Here is a 19637-nt window from a genome sequence, read left to right on the forward strand (position 1 = left end):
TTCACATTGTTGCTTTGTGCCAGGAAGGGCCCTCAAGAAGGGAAGTGTCCATGTGTCTCTGAGTGAACCAAAGGGATGTTGTTCGGACATGGAGGAGATACAGAGAGATCGGAACTGTTGATGACATGCCTCCCTCAGGCTGCCTAAGGGCTACTACTGCAGTGGATGACCACTACCCACAAATTATGGCTTGGAGGAACCCTGACAGCAATGCCACCATGTTGAATAATACTTTTTGTGTAGCCACAGGACATCATGTTATGATTCAAACTGTGTGTGATAGGCTGCATGATGTGCAACTGCACTCCTGACATCTATCGCAAGGTCCATCTTTGCAACCACAATACCATGCAGTGTGGTACAGATGGACCCAAAGACATGCTGAATGGACTGCTCAGGATTGGTATCATCAATGAGTGTATCATATGGCTTCAACCAGACAATCATTGGAGATTTGCTTGTAGGCAACCCAGTCAGGCTGAATGCCTTAGACACACTTTCCAGCAAGTGCAGCAAGGTGGAGGCTCTCTGTTGTTTTTGGGTGGCATTAAGTGGGGCCAACATATGCTGCTGGTGGTCATGAAAGACACCATAATGGCTGTACAATACATGAATGCCATCCTCCGACCGATAGTGCAAGCATATCGGCAGCTTGTTGGCTAGGCATTCATCTTTATGGGTGACAATTCACACCCCCATCATGCACATCTTGTGAATGACTTTCTTCAGGATAACAACATCGCTCGACTAGAGTGGCCAACATGTTCTCCAGACATGAACCCTATCGAACATGTCTGGGATAGATTGAAAAGGGCTGTTTACAGATGACATGACCCACCAATCACTCTGAGGGATCTACACCAAATTGACATTAAGGAGTGGGACAATCTGGACCAACAGTGCCTTGATGAACTTGTGTATAGTATGCCACGATGAATACAGACATGCATCAATGCAAGAGGACATGTACTGGATATTAGATGTACAGACGTGTACAGCAGTTTGCACCACTACCTCTGAAGGTCTTGCTGTATGGTGCTGCAACTTTCAATGTGTGGTTTTCATGGGCAATAAAAAGGGCAGAAATGATTTTTATGTTGACCTCTATTCCAATTTTCTGTACAGGTTCTGGAACTCCCAAAACCGAGGTGATGCAAAACTTTTTTTGATGTGTGTATAAGCCTAAATTGTATATTCTTACACTAACCTGCAGAATGGCAAGATCAGTGTGACAGATGCCAGCATAGGCAACACGAACAATCACTTCTCCCGGTGGGCACCGTGTCATGATGGGCAGCCGTGTCGGGTACAGTCGTCGCAGACGCGTGTCCAGTTGAAGTGCTGCATAGTCCCCCATGTCACTGCCGCCACCTAATAGTACTGATTGTGAATTTCACTTACGCAATACTCAAATTGGATAGTGATTTGCAGATCAGTGTCAGTGTCTTGATCATACAATGACTTAAGATGCATAATAACCTGAGATAGCAATTGTACTTGGATAAGTTAATCAAAAAGCTCAGTTCTGTGTGCTTTGCACTCAGAAATCTCTCATTCTGTTGACCTGCAGAGATGATTACAAGCATACATACACACTTTCAATCAATACTGTCCTAAGGCATAATCTACATCTACTTGATTACTCTGCAATTCACAATTAAGTGCCAGGCATAGGGCTCACTGAAACACCTTCAAGTTATTTCTCTGCCATTTCATACTTGACAGCATCTGGGAAAAATGAACACTTAAATCTTTCCATGTGAGCTCTAATTTCTCTTATTTTATTATGATGATCATTTCTCCCTGGGGTCCAACAAAATATTTTTACACCCTGAGGAGAAAAATGGTGATTTAAATTTCATGAGGAGATCGTGCCACAACACAAAACATATTTGTTTCAATGATTGCCACCCTAGTTCCCATATCACATCCATGGTACTCTTCCCCTGTTTCAAAATATTAGGAAATGAGCTTTTTCAATGTCCTCCATCAATCATATCTAATTCAGATCCTACACTGCAACATTGCTCAGCAACACTCCAGAAAATTTGAACAAGCATAGTGTAAGCAGACCTGTTGCATTTCCTAAATGTCCTGCCAATAAATCACAATCTTTGGTTTCCTTTCTCCACAATGTTATCTATGTGGTCATTCTAATTGAAGTTAGTTGTAAAAGTGGAATTTACAGGCTTTATATTTACAATGTAAGTAAAAGGTGAGACTGCTACTTACTGTAAAGGTGACATGTTAAGTTGCAGACACTTACACATTAGCTTTTGGCTACATATTCATCAGAAAAAGAAACACACAAACATTCATTCATACTAGCAAGCACACCCCACACACACAACCACCATATCCAGCAGCTCAGACCACAATGCAACTGTCATATGGAATGGAAACAGCAATCTGAAGAGAGCAGGAAGGGGATGGGAATGGGTGGGTAATGAGCAGGGGGGGGGGGGGGGGGAGGAGTATTGTCCAGTGGAGTGGCTAGGGACTAGGCTGCCAACTGGTGCAACATCAGGAGACAGAGGGACAGAGAGGTGGGGTATGAACTAAAAAATGGGAGGACCGGGGAAAGATGGGCAGATGTGTTGGCAGAGGGCAGCACACAAAATTGGGTGCGAGACAAGAATAGAGAGGAGGTGCAGGACAGTATGGGTGGGTAGTAGTAGTAGTAGTAGTAGAGGGGTTTTGGGCGCACGACAGCGAGGTCTTCAGCGCCCATTCAGTAACATAGTGAGACAGGTCTCAAGAAAAATCCCAGAACAGGAATATATAAACGAAACAGAAAACATGGATAACAATCGTTGAAAAACATGTGCTCACACACACCAAAGCGTGGGATGAAGCAGAGCGTCAGCAGTAAAACATGGACAACACAGGAAGAAAATGTTAGAGGGAGCTAAAACAATGTAGCAGATGGAAGTGGCTGGCTGACCGCAAGGAAAAAAGGGGAGGAGTCAGCAACTTTGCAATACACTAAAACCTCCAGCCTAAAAGTTTAGGCCAGAGTCCAGACACATCACAAAACTTAAAAACCCTAGACACACATGTCTCATCATTAGCTAAAACAGAAGACAGATCCCCATCAACTTGTGCTTCTGCCCGTGCATCAAGGTATAAAATGCAGTCTGTTAAAATGTGCCAGACAGAGATGTGCACACCACGAGCATCACAAAATGGAGGATCCTCCCGCCATAATAAAAAGCTATGTGTGAGAGGACAGTGCCCGATCTGAAGATGTATGAGGGCCATCTCCTCCTGTCTGGAACTGTTGGTTCAAGGTTGTGGGGACAGTATGGTACTGTATGTTGAGGCCAGCATCTGAGAATGAGTTGTAAGGGTAACTCTGATGAGTGCCATTCAGAAAAGTTGGTGGCGAGGAGGAACCAGACAGATTGGGTAGTGAAGTAGCCATTGAAATCATGCATGTTACGTTCATCTGCATGTTGTGCTACAGGGTAGTCTACTTTGCACTGGTGGACAGCTGGTTAGTAGTCATGCCAATATAAAATGTTGTGCAATGAAGTTATCTAAACGCATATACTGTTGGTGGTTGGTGGGTTTAATGTGGACAGAGGTGTAGATAGAGTGATCAAAGAGGAGGAGGGCAATATGCAGGAAGGTGGCACACTGAATTGAGTGTGGCCAGATGAAGCAGATGGAGAGAAGGTGTTGAGATCGTGAAGGAATGAAGATAATGTGTCTTGGCCCTAAGTCCAATTCATGAAGATATCATTAATGAACCTGAATCAGACTGGGGGTTTCGGGAGGCTAGGAATTTCTCCTCGAGATGACCCTTAAACAAGTTGGCATAGGAGGTGCCATTTGGGCGCCCATGGCTGTACCATGGATTTGTTTGTATACCTTTCCTTTAAAGGAGAAGTAGTTGCAGGTTAGGATAACGTTAGTAAGGTGTATGAGGAATGAGGTGATGGGTTTGGAGTCTGAAGGACACTGGGAAAGGAAGAGTTCAGTAGCAGTAAGACCATGGGATGTTGGTGTATAGGGAGCTGACATCAACAGTGACAAATAGGGATCCAGAAGGTGAAGGGGTGGGGATGGAGGAGTGTCAGTGAAGGAAATGGTTGGTATCTTTGATATGGGAGATTATCGGCAGTTGGTTGGAAGTGTTGGTCAATAGGACCCAAAATAATTTCAGTGGGGGCCCAATAACCAGCCAAAATCAGTCATCCAGGATTGTTGGGTTTGTGGATTTTGGGGAGCATGTAGAATGTGGGTGTGCAGTGTGTCATAGGGGTGAGGAGGACAATGTATTCAGCGGAGAGGTTCTGGGAGGGGACTATGGCTTTAGACAGGGATTGGAGGTTATATTGGACTTCTTGAATGGGATCACTCTGGCAGAGTTTATGGTGGAGGTACATATAATTGACCGAGGTTTTCCATTACACTGTCATTGCCATACATAGCAACAGTGGTGAAACCTTTGTTTGTGGGTGGGATTGTTATGAATAGCAGTGACAATGTGACGGAAAGCCTCTCCCTATTATATCTACCTCTATCTATAAATTCTGCCAGAATGATCCCATCCAAGAAGTCCAACACAGCCTCCAATCCCTGCTTAAAACCATAGGTCCCTCCCAGAACCTCCGTCTGAACACATTTTCCTCCTCACCCCTATGACACCCCATGCACCCACCTTCGACATGCCCCCCAAAATCCACAAACCCAACAATCCTGGATGCCCAGTTGAGGCTGGTTATTGGGCCACAACTGAAACAATTTTTACCCCCATTGACCAACACCTCCAATGAATTGCTGATAATCTAGCCTCTCACATCAAAGATTCCAACTATTTCCTTCACTGACTCTCCACCATTCCCACCCCTTTACCTCCTGGATCCCTACTCGTCCCTGTTTATGCCAACTCTCTATACACTAACATCCCTTATTCCCATGGTCTTACCACTATTGCACACTTTCCCAATGTCCTTCAGACTCAAAACCCACCACAACAACTTTTCCTTTGAAGGGAAGGTATACAAACAAATCCACAGTACAGCCATGGGCACCTGCATGGCACCCTCCTACGTCAACCTATTTATAAGATATCTAGAAGAGACCTTCCTGGCCTCCTAAAATGCCAAACCTCTTGTCTGGTTTGGGTTCATTGATGATATCTTTATGATCTGGATTCAGGTACAAGACACACTATCTCTATTCCTTCACAATCTCAAAGACTTTTCTCCCATCCACTTCACCTGGTCATTCTCAACCCAGTGTGCTACCTCCCTGGATGTTGAACTCGTCCTCTCTCATCGCTCTGTCTCCACCTCTGTCAATATTAAACCAACCACCCACCAACAGTACCTGTATTTTGACAGCAGTCATCCCTTTCACACCAAAAAATCTGTCACATACAACCTGTCCACCTGGGGATTGAGTATCCTCAGTGACAAGAACTCCCATGCCCAGTGCGTTGAGGGGCTCACCAAGGCCTTCGCAGACAGGCACTATTCCCCAGAACTAGTCTGCAACTAGATCTCCTGTGCCATTTACTCTCACACCCCCAATCTTCCCGCCACCCCCAAGAATTAGCCACAGAGAAGTACATCCTGTGTCACACAGTACCACTCCAAACTGGAACAACTTAACCACATCCTTTGCCTGTGCTTTGATTACTTATCATCATGCCATGAAATGAGGGACATCCTACCCAAGATCCTTCCACCCTTCAAAAAGTTGTGTTCCATTCCACAACATCCTAGTCCATCACTATGCCACTCCCAATCCCAACCCCTTGCAACAAGGTTCATATCCCTGGGGTAGATCCACATACAAGACCTGCCCAATCCATCCCTTCTACCTTCCCCCAGTACTTCCTATCCAACCCTATCAGAGGCTGGACCATGTGTGAAAGCAGATATGTCATATACCAGCTCTGCTGCAATCATTGCATATCTTTTTATATTGGTATGACTACCAGCCAGCTCTTCAGGAAGAATGGCCACTGCCAAAACGTGGCCAAGAGCAAAGTAGACCACCCTGTTGCACAATATGCAGAACATAACACTCTTGATTTCTGTGGCTGCTTCACTACCTGAGCAATCTGGATCCTCCCCTCCACCAACAATTTTCCTGTACTGCACTGATGGGAGGTATCCTTAAAACACATTCTCTGCTCCTGTATTTAACCCAGCCTCAACCTGTGGTACCACACTGTCCCCATACCCTCGACCCAACAGTTCCTACTCCTTCTGTTCTATCACTTCATCCCTATTCTTGTCTCCAACCCAATTCTGTGTGCCACCAACAGTCCATCTTTCCCTGCTGCTCTCCTTTTTTGGTCTCTTTCCCCCCTCCCTACCCCAGAGACTCCTAATGCCGCAACTGTTGGCCGTCTATTCTCTGCAAACTCTGCCAGACAGTATTCCTCTTTCCTTCCACCCATATACTGCTACCCCCTCCCCTTCCTGCCCCACTAGATTGCTGCTTCCATTCCACATGACAGTTGTGTTCTGGTCGAAGCTGTCAGAGATGATGACTATGTATGTGTCATGTGTGCTTGCTTGTTTGAATGAATGTGTGTGTGTTTCTTTTTCTCGAAAAGATTGTGGCTGAAAGCTGATGTGTAAATGTCTTTTAATTCTGCCTGTCTGCAACTTAATATGTTACATTTATGTTTAGTACAATCTATCTTTTCCTTATGTTGTTGATATTGCAGCCTGGAGTTTCTGTTGTTTGATTCAGCCTTCATAGTTGCATGATTTATCATGTAACCCAAATTTAGTAGATTTCATTTAGACTCAGGTGGATGACTTCACAAATTTTGTTATTTTGAGTCAACTGCCACTTTTTGTATTTTTTAATTTGCTTTGATCATCTGATGACTGTACCAGATGATAAATGACAGCATCATCTGCAGAGAATCTCTTAGATTCTTCCCTTGTGGGGAACAGTACAAAACTCCTCCTAGAAATCTAAAAATATGAATTCAGTTTCAGATCCACTATCAGTAGCACTCATACCATCCTGAGAATTAAGAACAAGCTGTGTTTCACAAGAACAATATTTTCTGCATCCTTGTGAGCTGTTTGTTAATAAATACACTATTGGCCATTAAAATTGCTACACCAAGAAGATGATAAACACGTATTCATTGGACAAACAGAAGACTTGAATGCGAGTGACACTTATCTTAATGGCTGGGTCGAACGATACTGAAGACTCCAACAACAACATTGTGGAAAGCATTGATAACGTGTTACCAAGTGTTCTCCAACTCGGCAACAAGACAAATATCATTTTGCATCCAATTCCCCAAAGATTCGACAAAGAATATATAAATGAAAAAATTGACATGGTTAATCACCATTTAGTGCAAACAGTGAACTGTTCAAAATCTTGCAACAAAAGTAGAATATCTATAAACTTTGAAATGGAAAGACTGTCTCATGATAAATTCACATGTCACGGATTCCACTTGAACAGACAGGGGAAGGAGCAAGTATGCAACAGACTGTCTTCGTTAATTAAAATTAACAATTGTACAAACCAGATGCATGTAAATCTGAACCGACCAGTCTACCTGAAGAAATCAGTGTTTCATCAAAATAAACACAATGTGAAAACCAGTGCAATACAAGTGCCTAAAATGAAACAAATGCTACTTGACAAGAGGATTACCATTAGAAGCACCACAACACATGAAAGGCAGTGCCCAGAATCCAGAGAACCAACTAGCAAGAAGACACCACCTACACCTCAAATCAAGGAGGATTTTTTACAGCTAACAATACTAGATGTAAAAAAGAGGTAAGTGGTCAAGCAAGACAAAATATAGTCCCTGCTTCATACTGTAAATTGTTCCATCAGAATGTTCAGTCTCTTTCCAATAATCTGAATGAAATACAACTCTTGTTAAATTATATGAGTGCTATTTCCGTTTTATGCTTTACTGAGCACTGGCTAAATAATGACACGATAGAACTAGCACACCTACCTCAGTTTAAATTAGCCTATATTTTGTAGAGAAGTGCTCAGGCATGGTGGTAGCTGCATATATGTTCAAGAAGATATAGACTTCACTAACATAACCAAATTTGACAGCTTATCTAAAGAAAGAGACATAGAACTCTCAATAGTAGAACTGCCAACTAGCAATTCTGTAATCATCTGTGTATATAGGTCACCCGATGGCAATAAAAAAGTTTTTTTAATCATATGGAAGAGCTGTTAGAGGACTTCAACACCCTTTAAAAATATTTTCATATGTGGAGTTTTCAATGTTGATTTCTCCAAACCCAGTAAATTTAAAGATGAAATCAAAGACTTACTGAAGTCCTTTAACCTAAAACCAACTATAACCAATCCAATTCATATAACCACTACTTCTGCAACAATCATAGATCAGGTGTTTGTAAATACACTGGGTTTGGTGATCACAATGCCCAAATACTAACAATAGCTATTCCAGGAAACACAAAAGCCCAGAAAACTAGAGCTACAGTGAGGAAATTTAATAAAGAAAACACAGATTACTTTTGTTCTCTCTTGAGAAGAGAAATCTGGACTGATGTTTACAGTTCAAAGAACACAGATGACAAGTTTGATAAATTTATGGCCACATACAAACATTTTTTGAAATAGCCTTTCCTAAACAAATGTCACTTACAAATTCTGTGCACAAACCAAATAAATGGATCACAACAGGAATAAAAATATCATGCAAGAATAAAAGGAACTTATATGAAAATTCAAAGCAAACCACAAATCCTGTATTTATCAACTACTTTAAACAACATAAACAAATATTTAGACAAGTTATAACAAATGCAAAGAAAATGAAAAATGACAAACAAATAAAAAAATCCAGGAATAAGACTAAAGCAACCTGAAGTATCATAAAAAGGGACACAGGTACTTCATCATTAGCCCACAAAAATATATAATTAAATGAAAACAACAATAAAATAATCGATCCCACAGTAGTGGCTAATAAATTTAACAACTAATTTTTTAATGTAGCACACCACCTGATTACCAAACATTACAACTCACAACCAGACAGCAAACACACTCCAGTCAGATACAAAAATTCTTACAAGAATCCTATTCGTGTCTCCAACAACACCTGAGGAATTATCTGTCATTATAAAAAGGTTACCCAATAAGTATTCAGCAGGTACTGATGAAATACCAGATATTATCATCAAAGCAAGTGTAATATCTATCGTAGAACCATTAACGAATATTTTCAATTCATCAATCGTGAGTGGTATATTCCCGAAAAATCAGAAAATGGCAAAAGTGACACCACTGTACAAGAAAGGGGACAAACATGAAGCTGTAAACTATAGACCTGTATCAGTATTGTCAGGCTTTGGTAAAATTCTTGAAAAACTATTTCTTAGAAGGCTGACAGCCTTTCTAAATAAAGAAAACATAATAAGTGATGCGCAACACGGATTCAGAACTGGTAGGTCAATACAGTCAGCTATTTATACCTTCTTAAATGAAATTCTAACTGAAGTAGATAATAAGCAACATGTGTCTGGCATATTTCTTGACCTTAGTAAAGCCTTCGGTGTAATTGATCATAATACTCTGTTGCAGAAGCTAGGTAATTATGGAATACGAGGCCTGCCAAACAAGTGGATACATTCCTACGTTCATGACCCTCAACAGATGACTCACATAAAATACAAAGACATAAAACACAAAAAATTTGTAATTTTTACTGTAAGGCACAAACCATTACATATGGAGTTCCTCAAGGGTCAGTACTGACTCGTTTGATGCGGACCGCCACGAATTCCTTTCCTGTGCTGACCTCTTCATCTCATAGTAGCACTTGCAACCTACGTCCTCAATTATTTGCTTGACGTATTCCAATCTCTGTCTTCCTCTACAGTTTTTGCCCTCTACAGCTCCCTCTAGTACCATGGAAGTCATTCCCTCATGCCTTAGCAGATGTCCTATCATCCTGTCCCTTCTCCTTATCAGTGTTTTCCACATATTCTTTCCTCTCCGATTCTGCGTACAACCTCCTCATTCCTTACCTTATCAGTCCACCTAGTTTTCAACATTCGTCTATAGCACCACATCTCAAATGCTTTGATTCTCTTCTGTTCCAGTTTTCCCACAGTCCATGTTTCACTACCATACAAGGCTGTACTCCAGACGTACATCCTCAGAAATTTCTTCCTCAAATTAAGGCCGGTATTTGATATTAGACTTCTCTTGGCCAGAAATGCCATTTTTGCCTTAGCGAGTCTGCTTTTGATGTCCTCCTTGCTCCGCCTGTCATTGGTTATTTTACTGCCTAGGTGGCAGAATTCCTTAACTTCATTGACTTCGTGACCATCAATCCTGATGTTAAGTTTCTCGCTGTTCTCATTTCTACTACTTCTCATTACCTTCGTCTTTCTCCGATTTACTCTCAAACCGTACTGTGTACTCATTAGACTGTTCATTCCGTTCAGCAGATCATTTAATTCTTCTTCACTTTCACTCAGGATAGCAATGTCATCACCGAATCGTATCATTGATATCCTTTCACCTTGTACACTCCTGGAAATGGAAAAAAGAACACATTGACACCGGTGTGTCAGACCCACCATACTTGCTCCGGATACTGCGAGAGGGCTGTACAATCAATGATCACACGCACGGCACAGCGGACACACCAGGAACCGCGGTGTTGGCCGTCGAATGGCTATAACTGCGCAGCATTTGTGCACCGCCGCCGTCAGTGTCAGCCAGTTTGCCGTGGCATACGGAGCTCCATCGCAGTCTTTAACACTGGTAGCATGCCGCGACAGCATGGACGTGAACTATATGTGCAGTTGACGGACTTTGAGCGAGGGCATATAGTGGGCATGCGGGAGGCCGGGTGGACGTACCGCTGAATTGCTCAACACGTGGGCTGTGAAGTCTCCACAGTACATCGATGTTGTCGCCAGTGGTCGGCGGAAGGTGCACGTGCACGTCGACCTGGGACCGGACCGCAGTGACGCACGGATGCACGCCAAGACCGTAGGATCCCACGCAGTGCCGTAGGGGACCGCACCGCCACTTCTCAGCAAATTAGGGACACTGTTGCTCCTGGGGTATTGGCGAGGACCATTCGCAACCGACTCCATGAAGCTGGGCTACGGTCCCGCAAACCGTTGGGCCGTCTTCCGCTCATGCCCCAACATCGTGCAGCCCGCCTCCAGTGGTGTCGCGACAGGCATGAATGGAGGGACGAATGGAGACGTGTCGTCTTCAGCGATGAGAGTCGCTTCTGCCTTGGTGCCAGTGATAGTCGTATGTGTGTTTGGCGCCGTGCAGGTGAGCGCCACAATCAGGACTGGATACGACCGAGGCACACAGGTCCAACACCCGGCATCATGGTGTGGGGAGCGATCTCCTACACTGGCCGTACACCTCTGGTGATTGTCGAGGGGACACTGAATAGTGCACGGTACATCCAAACCGTCATCGAACCCGTCGTTCTACCATTCCTAGACTGGCAAGGGAACTTGCTGTTCCAACAGGACAATGCACGTCCGCATGTATCCCGTGCCACCCAACGTGCTCTAGAAGGTGTAAGTCAACTACCCTGGCCAGCAAGATCTCCGGATCTGTCCCCCATTGAGCATGTTTGGGACTGGATGAAGCGTCGTCTCACGCGGTCTGCACGTCCAGCATGAACGCTGGTCCAACTGAGGCGCCAGGTGGAAATGGCATGGCAAGCCGTTCCACAGGACTACATCCAGCATCTCTACGATCGTTGCCATGGGAGAATAGCAGCCTGCATTGCTGTGAAAGGTGGATATACACTGTACTAGTGCCGACATTGTGCATGCTCTGTTGCCTGTGTCTATGTGCCTGTGGTTCTGTCAGTGTGATCATGTGATGTATCTGACCCCAGGAATGTGTCAATAAAGTTTCCCCTTCCTGGGACAATGAATTCACGGTGTTCTTATTTCAATTTCCAGGAGTGTATTTTAATTCCACTCCTGAACCTTTCTTTTATTTCCATCATTGCTTCCTCGATGTACAGATTGAAGAGTAGGGGTGAAAGGCTACAGCCTTGTCTTACTCCCTTCTTAATACGAGCACTTCGTTCTTGATCATCCACTCTTATTATCCCCTCTTGGTTGTTGTACATATTGTATATGACCCGTCTCTCCCTATAGCTTACCCCTACTTTTTTCAGAATCTTGAACAGCTTGCACCATTTTATATTGTCGAACGCACTTACCAGGTCGACAAATCCTATGAACGTGTCTCGATTTTTCTTTAGCCTTGCTTTCATTATTAGCCGTAACGTCAGAATTGCCTCTCTCATGCCTTTACTTTTCCTAAAGCCAAACTGATCATCACCTAGCGCATTCTCAATTTTCTTTTCCATTCTTCTGTGTATTATTCTTGTAAGCAGCTTCGATGCATGAGCTGTTAAGCTGATTGTTCGATAATTCTCGCACTTGTCAGCTCTTTCCGTCTTCGGAATTGTGTGGATGATGCTTTTCAGAAAGTCAGATGGTATGCCGCCAGACTCATATATTCTACACGCCAACATGAATAGTCGTTTTGTTGCCACTTCCCCTAATGATTTTAGAAATTCTGATGGAATGTTATCTATCCCTTCTGCCTTATTTGACCGTAAGTCCTCCAAAGCTCTTTTAAATTCTGATTCTAATACTGGATCCCCTATCTCTTCTAAATCGACTCCTGTTTCTTCTTCTATCACATCAGACAAATATTCACCCTCATAGAGGATTTCAATGTATTCTTTCCACCTATCTGCTCTCTCCTCCGAATTTAACAGTGGATTTCCTGTTGCACTCTTAATGTTACCACCGTTGCTTTTAATGTCACCAAAGGTTGTTTTGACTTTCCTGTATGCTGAGTCTGTCCTTCCAACAATCATATCTTTTTCGATGTCTTCACATTTTTCCTGCAGCCATTTCGTCTTAGCTTCCCTGCACTTTATATTTATTTCATTCCTCAGCGTCTTGTATTTCTGTATTCCTGAGTTTCCCGGAACATTTTTGTACTTTCTCCTTTCATCAATTAACTGAAGTATTTCTTCTGTTACCCATGATTTCTTAGCAGCTACCTACTTTGTACCTATGTTTTCCTTCCCAACTTCTGTGATGGCCCTTTTTAGAGACGTCCATTCCTCTTCAACTGTGTTGCCTACTGCGTTATTCCTTATTGCTGTATGTATAGCGTTAGAGAACTTCAAATGTATCTCGTCATTCCTTAGAACTTCCATATCCCACTTCTTAGTGTATTGATTCTTCCTGACTAATGTCTTGAACTTCAGCCTACTCTTTATCACTACTATATTGTGATCTGAGTCTATATCTGCTCCTGGGTACGCCTTACAATCCAATATCTGATTTCGGAATCTCTGTCTGACCATGATGTAATCTAATTGAAATCTTCCTGTATCTCCTGGCCTTTTCCAAGTATACCTCCTCCTCTTGTGATTCTTGAACAGGGTTTCTGCTATAACTAGCTGAAACTTGTTACAGAACTCAATTAGTCTTTCTCCTCTTTCATTCCTTGTACCAAGCCCATATTCTCCTGTAACCTTTTCTTCTACTCCTTCCCCTACAGCTGCATTCCAGTCGCCCATGACTATTAGATTTTCGTCCCCCTTTACATACTGCACTACCCTTTCGATATCCTCATACACTTTCTCTATCTGTTCATCATCAGCTTGTGACATTGGCATGTATACCTGAGCTATCGTTGTCAGTGTTGGTCTGCTGTCGATTCTGATTAGAACAACCCGGTCACTGAACTGTTCACAGTAACAGACCCTCTGCCCTACCTTCCCATTCATAACGAATCCTACACCTGTTATACCATTTTCTGCTCCTGTTGGTATTACCCGATACTCATCTGACCAGAAATCCTTGTCTTCCTTCCACTTCACTTCACTGACCCCTACTATATCTAGATTGAGCCTTTGCATTTCCCTTTTCAGATTTTCTAGTTTCCCTACCACGTTCAAGCTTCTGACATTCCACGCCACGACTCATATAACATTATCCTTTCGTTGATTATTCAATCTTTTTTTCATGGTAACCTCCCCCTTGGCAGTCTCCTCCCGGAGATCCGCATGGGGGACTATTCCGGAATCTTTTGCCAATGGAGAGATCAACATGACACTTCTTCAACTACAGGCCACATGTCCTTTGGATACATGTTACGTGTCTTTAATGCAGTGGTTTCCATTGCCTTCTGCATCCTCATGTCGTTGATCATTGCTGCTTCTTCCGCCTTTAGGGGCAATTTCCCACCCCTAGGACAAGAGAGTGCCCTGAACCTCTATCCACTCCTCCACCCTCTTTGACAAGGCCATTGGCAGAACGAGGCTGACTTCTTATGCCGGAAGTCTTCGGCCGCCAATGCTGATTATTTATCAAAATTTAGGCAGTGGCAGGGATGGAACCTGGGACCGAAGACGTTTTGATTAAGAATCAAAGACGCTACTCCTAGACCTGCAATATTACTTGGACAAAGGTATAGCCATAATAAGACCACTCTATCTATTTTCACACCCTGCAAACCACTGTGAAGTGCATGGCTGAGGTTACACTCCATTGTACAAGTTACTAGAGAGTTTCCTTGTTCCATACTCGTATGGAGTGCAGGAAGAATAATTGCTTGAATGCCTCCATACACATTGTAATTAATCTATCATGTTTCTGTGATCTCTATAGGACCAATGTGTAGGGGGCTGTAATATGAGTACATTCTTCAATTCATCACTTAAAGTTGGTTCTAGTAATTTTCTAAGTAAGTTTTTGCAGGATAATTTGCATCTATCTTCAAGCATCTGCCAGATCAGTTCTTTCACTCTCTTCAAGGTACTCTGCTGTGGCTCAAACAAAGCTGTAATCACACATGCTGCCATTCTTTGCATCTATTGAGTGTTCCTTGTTAGTCCTATTTGGTACAGTGACCACACACATGAGCAATATTCCAGGAAGGGCCACACAGGAGTTTTGTATGCAGGCTCCTTTGTAGATTTATTGCATTTCCTTAGTGTTCTACCAATGGAGCACAGTCTGTCACCTGCTTTACCTATGATTTAGACTGTGTTCATATATCTACAAATTATTACATCCAGGTAATTGCATGAGGTGACTGATTCATTGGTACAGGGGTCATGGAATATAATTTTTTCTTATTTTTGTGAAGTGCACAGTTTGCACTTCTGAACTTTTAAAGCAAGTTGCCAATGTTTGCACCACTTTGAAATTTTTTCAAGATCTGACTGAATATTTGTATAGTTTTCAAGGCAGTACATCATTATGCATAATTTCATCATTTGTAAAAAATCTGAGGCTGCTACTGAAATTGTCTTTAATGTCATTAAAATTCAGCATGAACAACAAAGACCCTTACACACTTCCCTGGGTTCCACCTGAAGTTACTTGCATATCTGTAAATGACTCTCCATCCAGGATAACCTGCTGCATCTTCCCTGACAAAAAAATTTAATACAGTCACAAATTTCACTAGATCCTCCATATGGTCATACTTTTGATAAGAAGTATACATGTAATACTGAATCAAATGCCTTGATCCATGGCTGTCAGTATGTTGTGTGAGAAAAGTGTGTGTTGAGTTTTACTTGATCAATTTTTTTCAAATCCATCCTGGTTGGCATGGAGGAGGTCATTCTGTTTGTGGCAACCCACTTCATTTGTGCTCAGATATGTCCTGAGATTCTACTACAAATAGATGACAAAGATACTCAGCGGCAGTTTTATAGACCACTTCTGTTACCCTTCTTGTAAATGGGTGTGACCTGTGCTTTCTTCTAAGTACAGGGCACAGTTAGATGTTTGAGGAATCTACAGTATGTTTGCTTCCTTCAGAGTACTGGGCACAGTTACATATTTGAGGCATCTACAGTATGTTATAGTTAAAAGAGATGCCAACTTAGCCAAAAATTGAGTATAGAATCCAACAGGAATTCCATTGAGTCCCGAAGCTTTGATTGATTTTAATAAGTGCATCTGTTTCTGAATGCCACTGTCATTCATATCTATTTCGCTTATCTTTTCAATAGTACAAGAATTAGGTTGCGGCAATATTCCTGTGTTTTCCTTTGTGAATGTGCATTTGAAAATGAAATTTAGCGTTTCTGTTTTTTGATTTGTTACCCTTAATTTCAGTTCCTGTTTCATCTGTAAGTGAGTGCACACTAGCTGTAGTGGCACTAACTGCTTTTACATATGACCAGCATTTCTTTGAGTTTTGTGGAAAGTAAGTCACAGACTCAAAAATCAAAATTTGTCATTCTTTGATGTTCCATATTATACAGTTGGTACCAGTTTCTGTAAGTAGGAGGGGAAGGGGGTGGGAAGGGTGTCGGGGGCCACTGTAATATTTGCTAAGGAGGACACAGTATTCAGTCAGGAGTAAAATGACTATTTAAATACTCATAAACATTTTGAACATTGCACCATATAAATCAAGTAGCCCAATGTCATAATAATTTGTATTTACCATTTCCCTGATGGCAACATATTCCAGTTCCTGAACAGACTTGAAAGTGTCACACATTTTTACAAATCCAAAGGTAAGGATATCATATTGTCTGGTGATTTTAACATAAATTTTCAATATTATGAAAAAGGTAGTTGCCCATCACCTTATAGTGGAGATGCTGAGTCACAGATAGGCACAATAAAAAAACTGTCACACAATTAGCTTTTGGCCAACAAGGCCTTTGACAAACATAGACAACAGACACACACACACACACACACACACACACACACAAATGCATCTCACACACATACATATGACCACAGTCTCTGGCAGCTCAAGCCAGATCTGGCTGTTACAATCTATTCTTTATTTTCCATTGTTTGATTTAACATAAAATTTCCTAACATGTTGCGTACAGTGAGTGATGCCATAAATCTTTTGGCGACTTTCAATCAGTAGTAGTGCCATGTGTGTCTTGTAACATTATAGAACAAATCTTTAACTATTTTGATAAATAATACCCAAAACCATTTTGGTTCATGTATGATAATGAAACAGAGGGTCTCAGAGATAGATTTCATGACACAGCTTCTTCCAACAGTTAACCATCATCAGGCATCTCCCTGTCACATTCCTGCTGTGGTGAAGACATCACTGTTATGAAGGTAGAATATCTTACGAAGTAGCAAATAGACAGTTAAAATTCTATGAAAAAGAAGCAGAAGCTACAGGGAAAGATTGGTAGTAAACAATATGTAGAGGAACCTTTAGGGAACCATAATAATGTAAGTCCAAGAGAGAAGCACTCAGACTGAAAGAAGAAGAACTTGAAAGACAATCCTTCCTCTAATTTTATATGACTATTCACTTGATCATAGATTTCAACTACCATAATATCATCACAAAATAATTCTGTAATGGACATATGAACATTTAAATTTCCTTACTTCTAAGTAACATGCCATTTTCAGTGTGATTTATGCTACCATTGTCAGTAACAAAAGTGTCCAATTTCTGCAATAACAACTGGAAATCAAAGCTTTCATTCAATTAAGGGTAGGACACATTGGCACTCTGAACTACCACAAAGTCAAAGCAGTCTCTGAGGTAGGCAAACAAAACTGGCTCCTCTCATTGCAGGAATGTGACTGCTCAAGAATTAAGGTATGTATGGGCAAAGCATACAAACTGTTGCCTTGCAGCAGTGGTGACTAGCATATTGACTGTGCAGCTGACATTCCTGTAAACTCTGACACTACATCTATTAATAGCTAGGATGTGGGATAGCTATTAGGTGCCCACATTATGAGATAGCTATTAGGAGCCCACATTTCAAAGTGCATGTGCAAGTGCTGCGGGAGTGTCATAGAAGATCATTGAGTGTCTTCCAGGGAAATGGCGAAAGTTTGCCCTTGCAATGTGCGAGTCAGCTGAGTGCAGAGTCCTTGGCAAAAGAATCTGGTATTGGCAGAAAGGAGACAGTGGGCTGTCTACGGTATACTGTACTCATGAAAATCTCTGATACTTGATTAATAGTGGGAAACATTCCAAACAGGAACATTTTGATACTCTTGAAACGTGAACTTTGATTGCTGTGAAGAAATGCTACATCAGTCCTTTCATTTGTACTACTAATTGTACTATACACCTTGGATATAATTGTTGATGCAGGGACAGACTCTATTGGTTAAATAAAGACATAAACATTTCTATATTATCCCCATGGAAGTGACAATCATTATACACAAAAAGTGAGTTACATGGCAAGTAAACTCTTAACACAAGTAAACGGTAACATCATAGGAGTGGGGAAAACCTATAATTTTTTTAAATTTTCCACCTTAAACTTAAGACAGGATTCTGTACTTAGCCTAAGTGACATGGCAACCATGCTGGTCATCCCAGTATCTCCAGGTCTGACTCATGGATTCTAACATCAAAGGTTTAAGTGACATGGCAACCATGCAGGTTGCCCAGTATCTCCTGGTCTGACAGAGGGATTCTAACATCATAGGTTTGGGTAAAACCCAGGAAATCTGACAACCATGCAGGCTGTGCCAGTATCTTCAGGTCCACCATAGTTAATTCTGACATCATAGAGGCTGTCTTGTGGTAAACCATCTCGGATTTTATAATTAGGAGAACTGGGCGAGGTCCACCACATTGGAGTCCAACATATTAGAAGTTGTCCTAAGGTCCACCAATTTTGATTTTATGCTTAAGACAATTGGGATAGGCCCACCAACTTGGACTTTTTTATATTCTTGCCAATTTTTCAATTCCCAGCCAGTTTATACATAGGGCAAATAGCCTAGATCCGCCATGATGTCGTAGTGTTGAGGTGGGGGTGGGGGAGAAATATGGAAATGTTATATGATGACAGAACTGGAAATCTGAAAAAAACTGCTGACTGCCCCCAAACACATCCAGTTGGGTTAATGATGTCATATTGGCATTAAATTTCAGCACAACACACCAGAGTGAATGATCACAGTATGGGGATGCTGTCACACCTCCACTTAGGAACATCATGCCCCTTGTCCTGACACCTCTGCAACGGAAGTCAGCACTGTGACTCTGTGCTGGAATCACGTGGTTTTCTTATGGGTAGCAGATAAAATATTTTGATGGTACCACTGCTAAGAATTTACACAAAAAGGCCTCAGGTGGTGTCATGAAGGGTAAGGGAAGTGAATGAAACCACCTCCCTTTCTTTGGAGCGATGATTTTCATTTACATCACAGTCGAAAACGATAGTTTGAAGTACGATGTGAAACAGGATGACGTTTGTGACTTGTGACAACCTTTCACACTGCTGACACTCCAGGCACTACCCCCCCCCCCCCCCCCCCCCCCCTCACCCCGGCGATTCAACTCTTCTCTAAGGACGCTGCGAGACTACAGCCACAGTGACTGTGATCTCACCAATTTTGAGTGTAGCGTGATCACAATTTTTCCTCTGGTATACAGAGTGGAACCATTAGGAACTGAAGCAGAACAGGGTATTTATGCTATATAACGATAGCTGTGGGAGACCTAGAATATCAGTGTAAAATCCAATGAACTGTCCTCAGAGGTGACAGTATTAAAATACGATAGTAGAGTTGAAGTTCATTCCTGATTTCCTGACAGCTGCTGCAGGCTGAACGCAGCAGCTTCAC

The 19637-nt window shown here is 42.1% G+C and overlaps 1 protein-coding gene across 1 annotated transcript in view; it reads right to left on the reverse strand.

Moving 5' to 3' along the window:
• The window catches only part of LOC126284139 (D-altritol 5-dehydrogenase-like), a 190268-nt gene that overhangs the window by 140034 nt on the left and 30597 nt on the right, over window positions 1-19637 (reverse strand). Inside the window, exon 3 of the mRNA XM_049982855.1 lies at window positions 1208-1371. Within this exon, the coding sequence (XP_049838812.1) occupies window positions 1208-1357 (150 nt within the window). The 5' untranslated portion in view covers window positions 1358-1371. The remainder of the gene's footprint in view (window positions 1-1207; window positions 1372-19637) is intronic.

Source organism: Schistocerca gregaria, chromosome 8, assembly GCF_023897955.1.
Source record: "Schistocerca gregaria isolate iqSchGreg1 chromosome 8, iqSchGreg1.2, whole genome shotgun sequence".
Classification (NCBI taxonomy): Eukaryota; Metazoa; Arthropoda; class Insecta; order Orthoptera; family Acrididae; genus Schistocerca; species Schistocerca gregaria.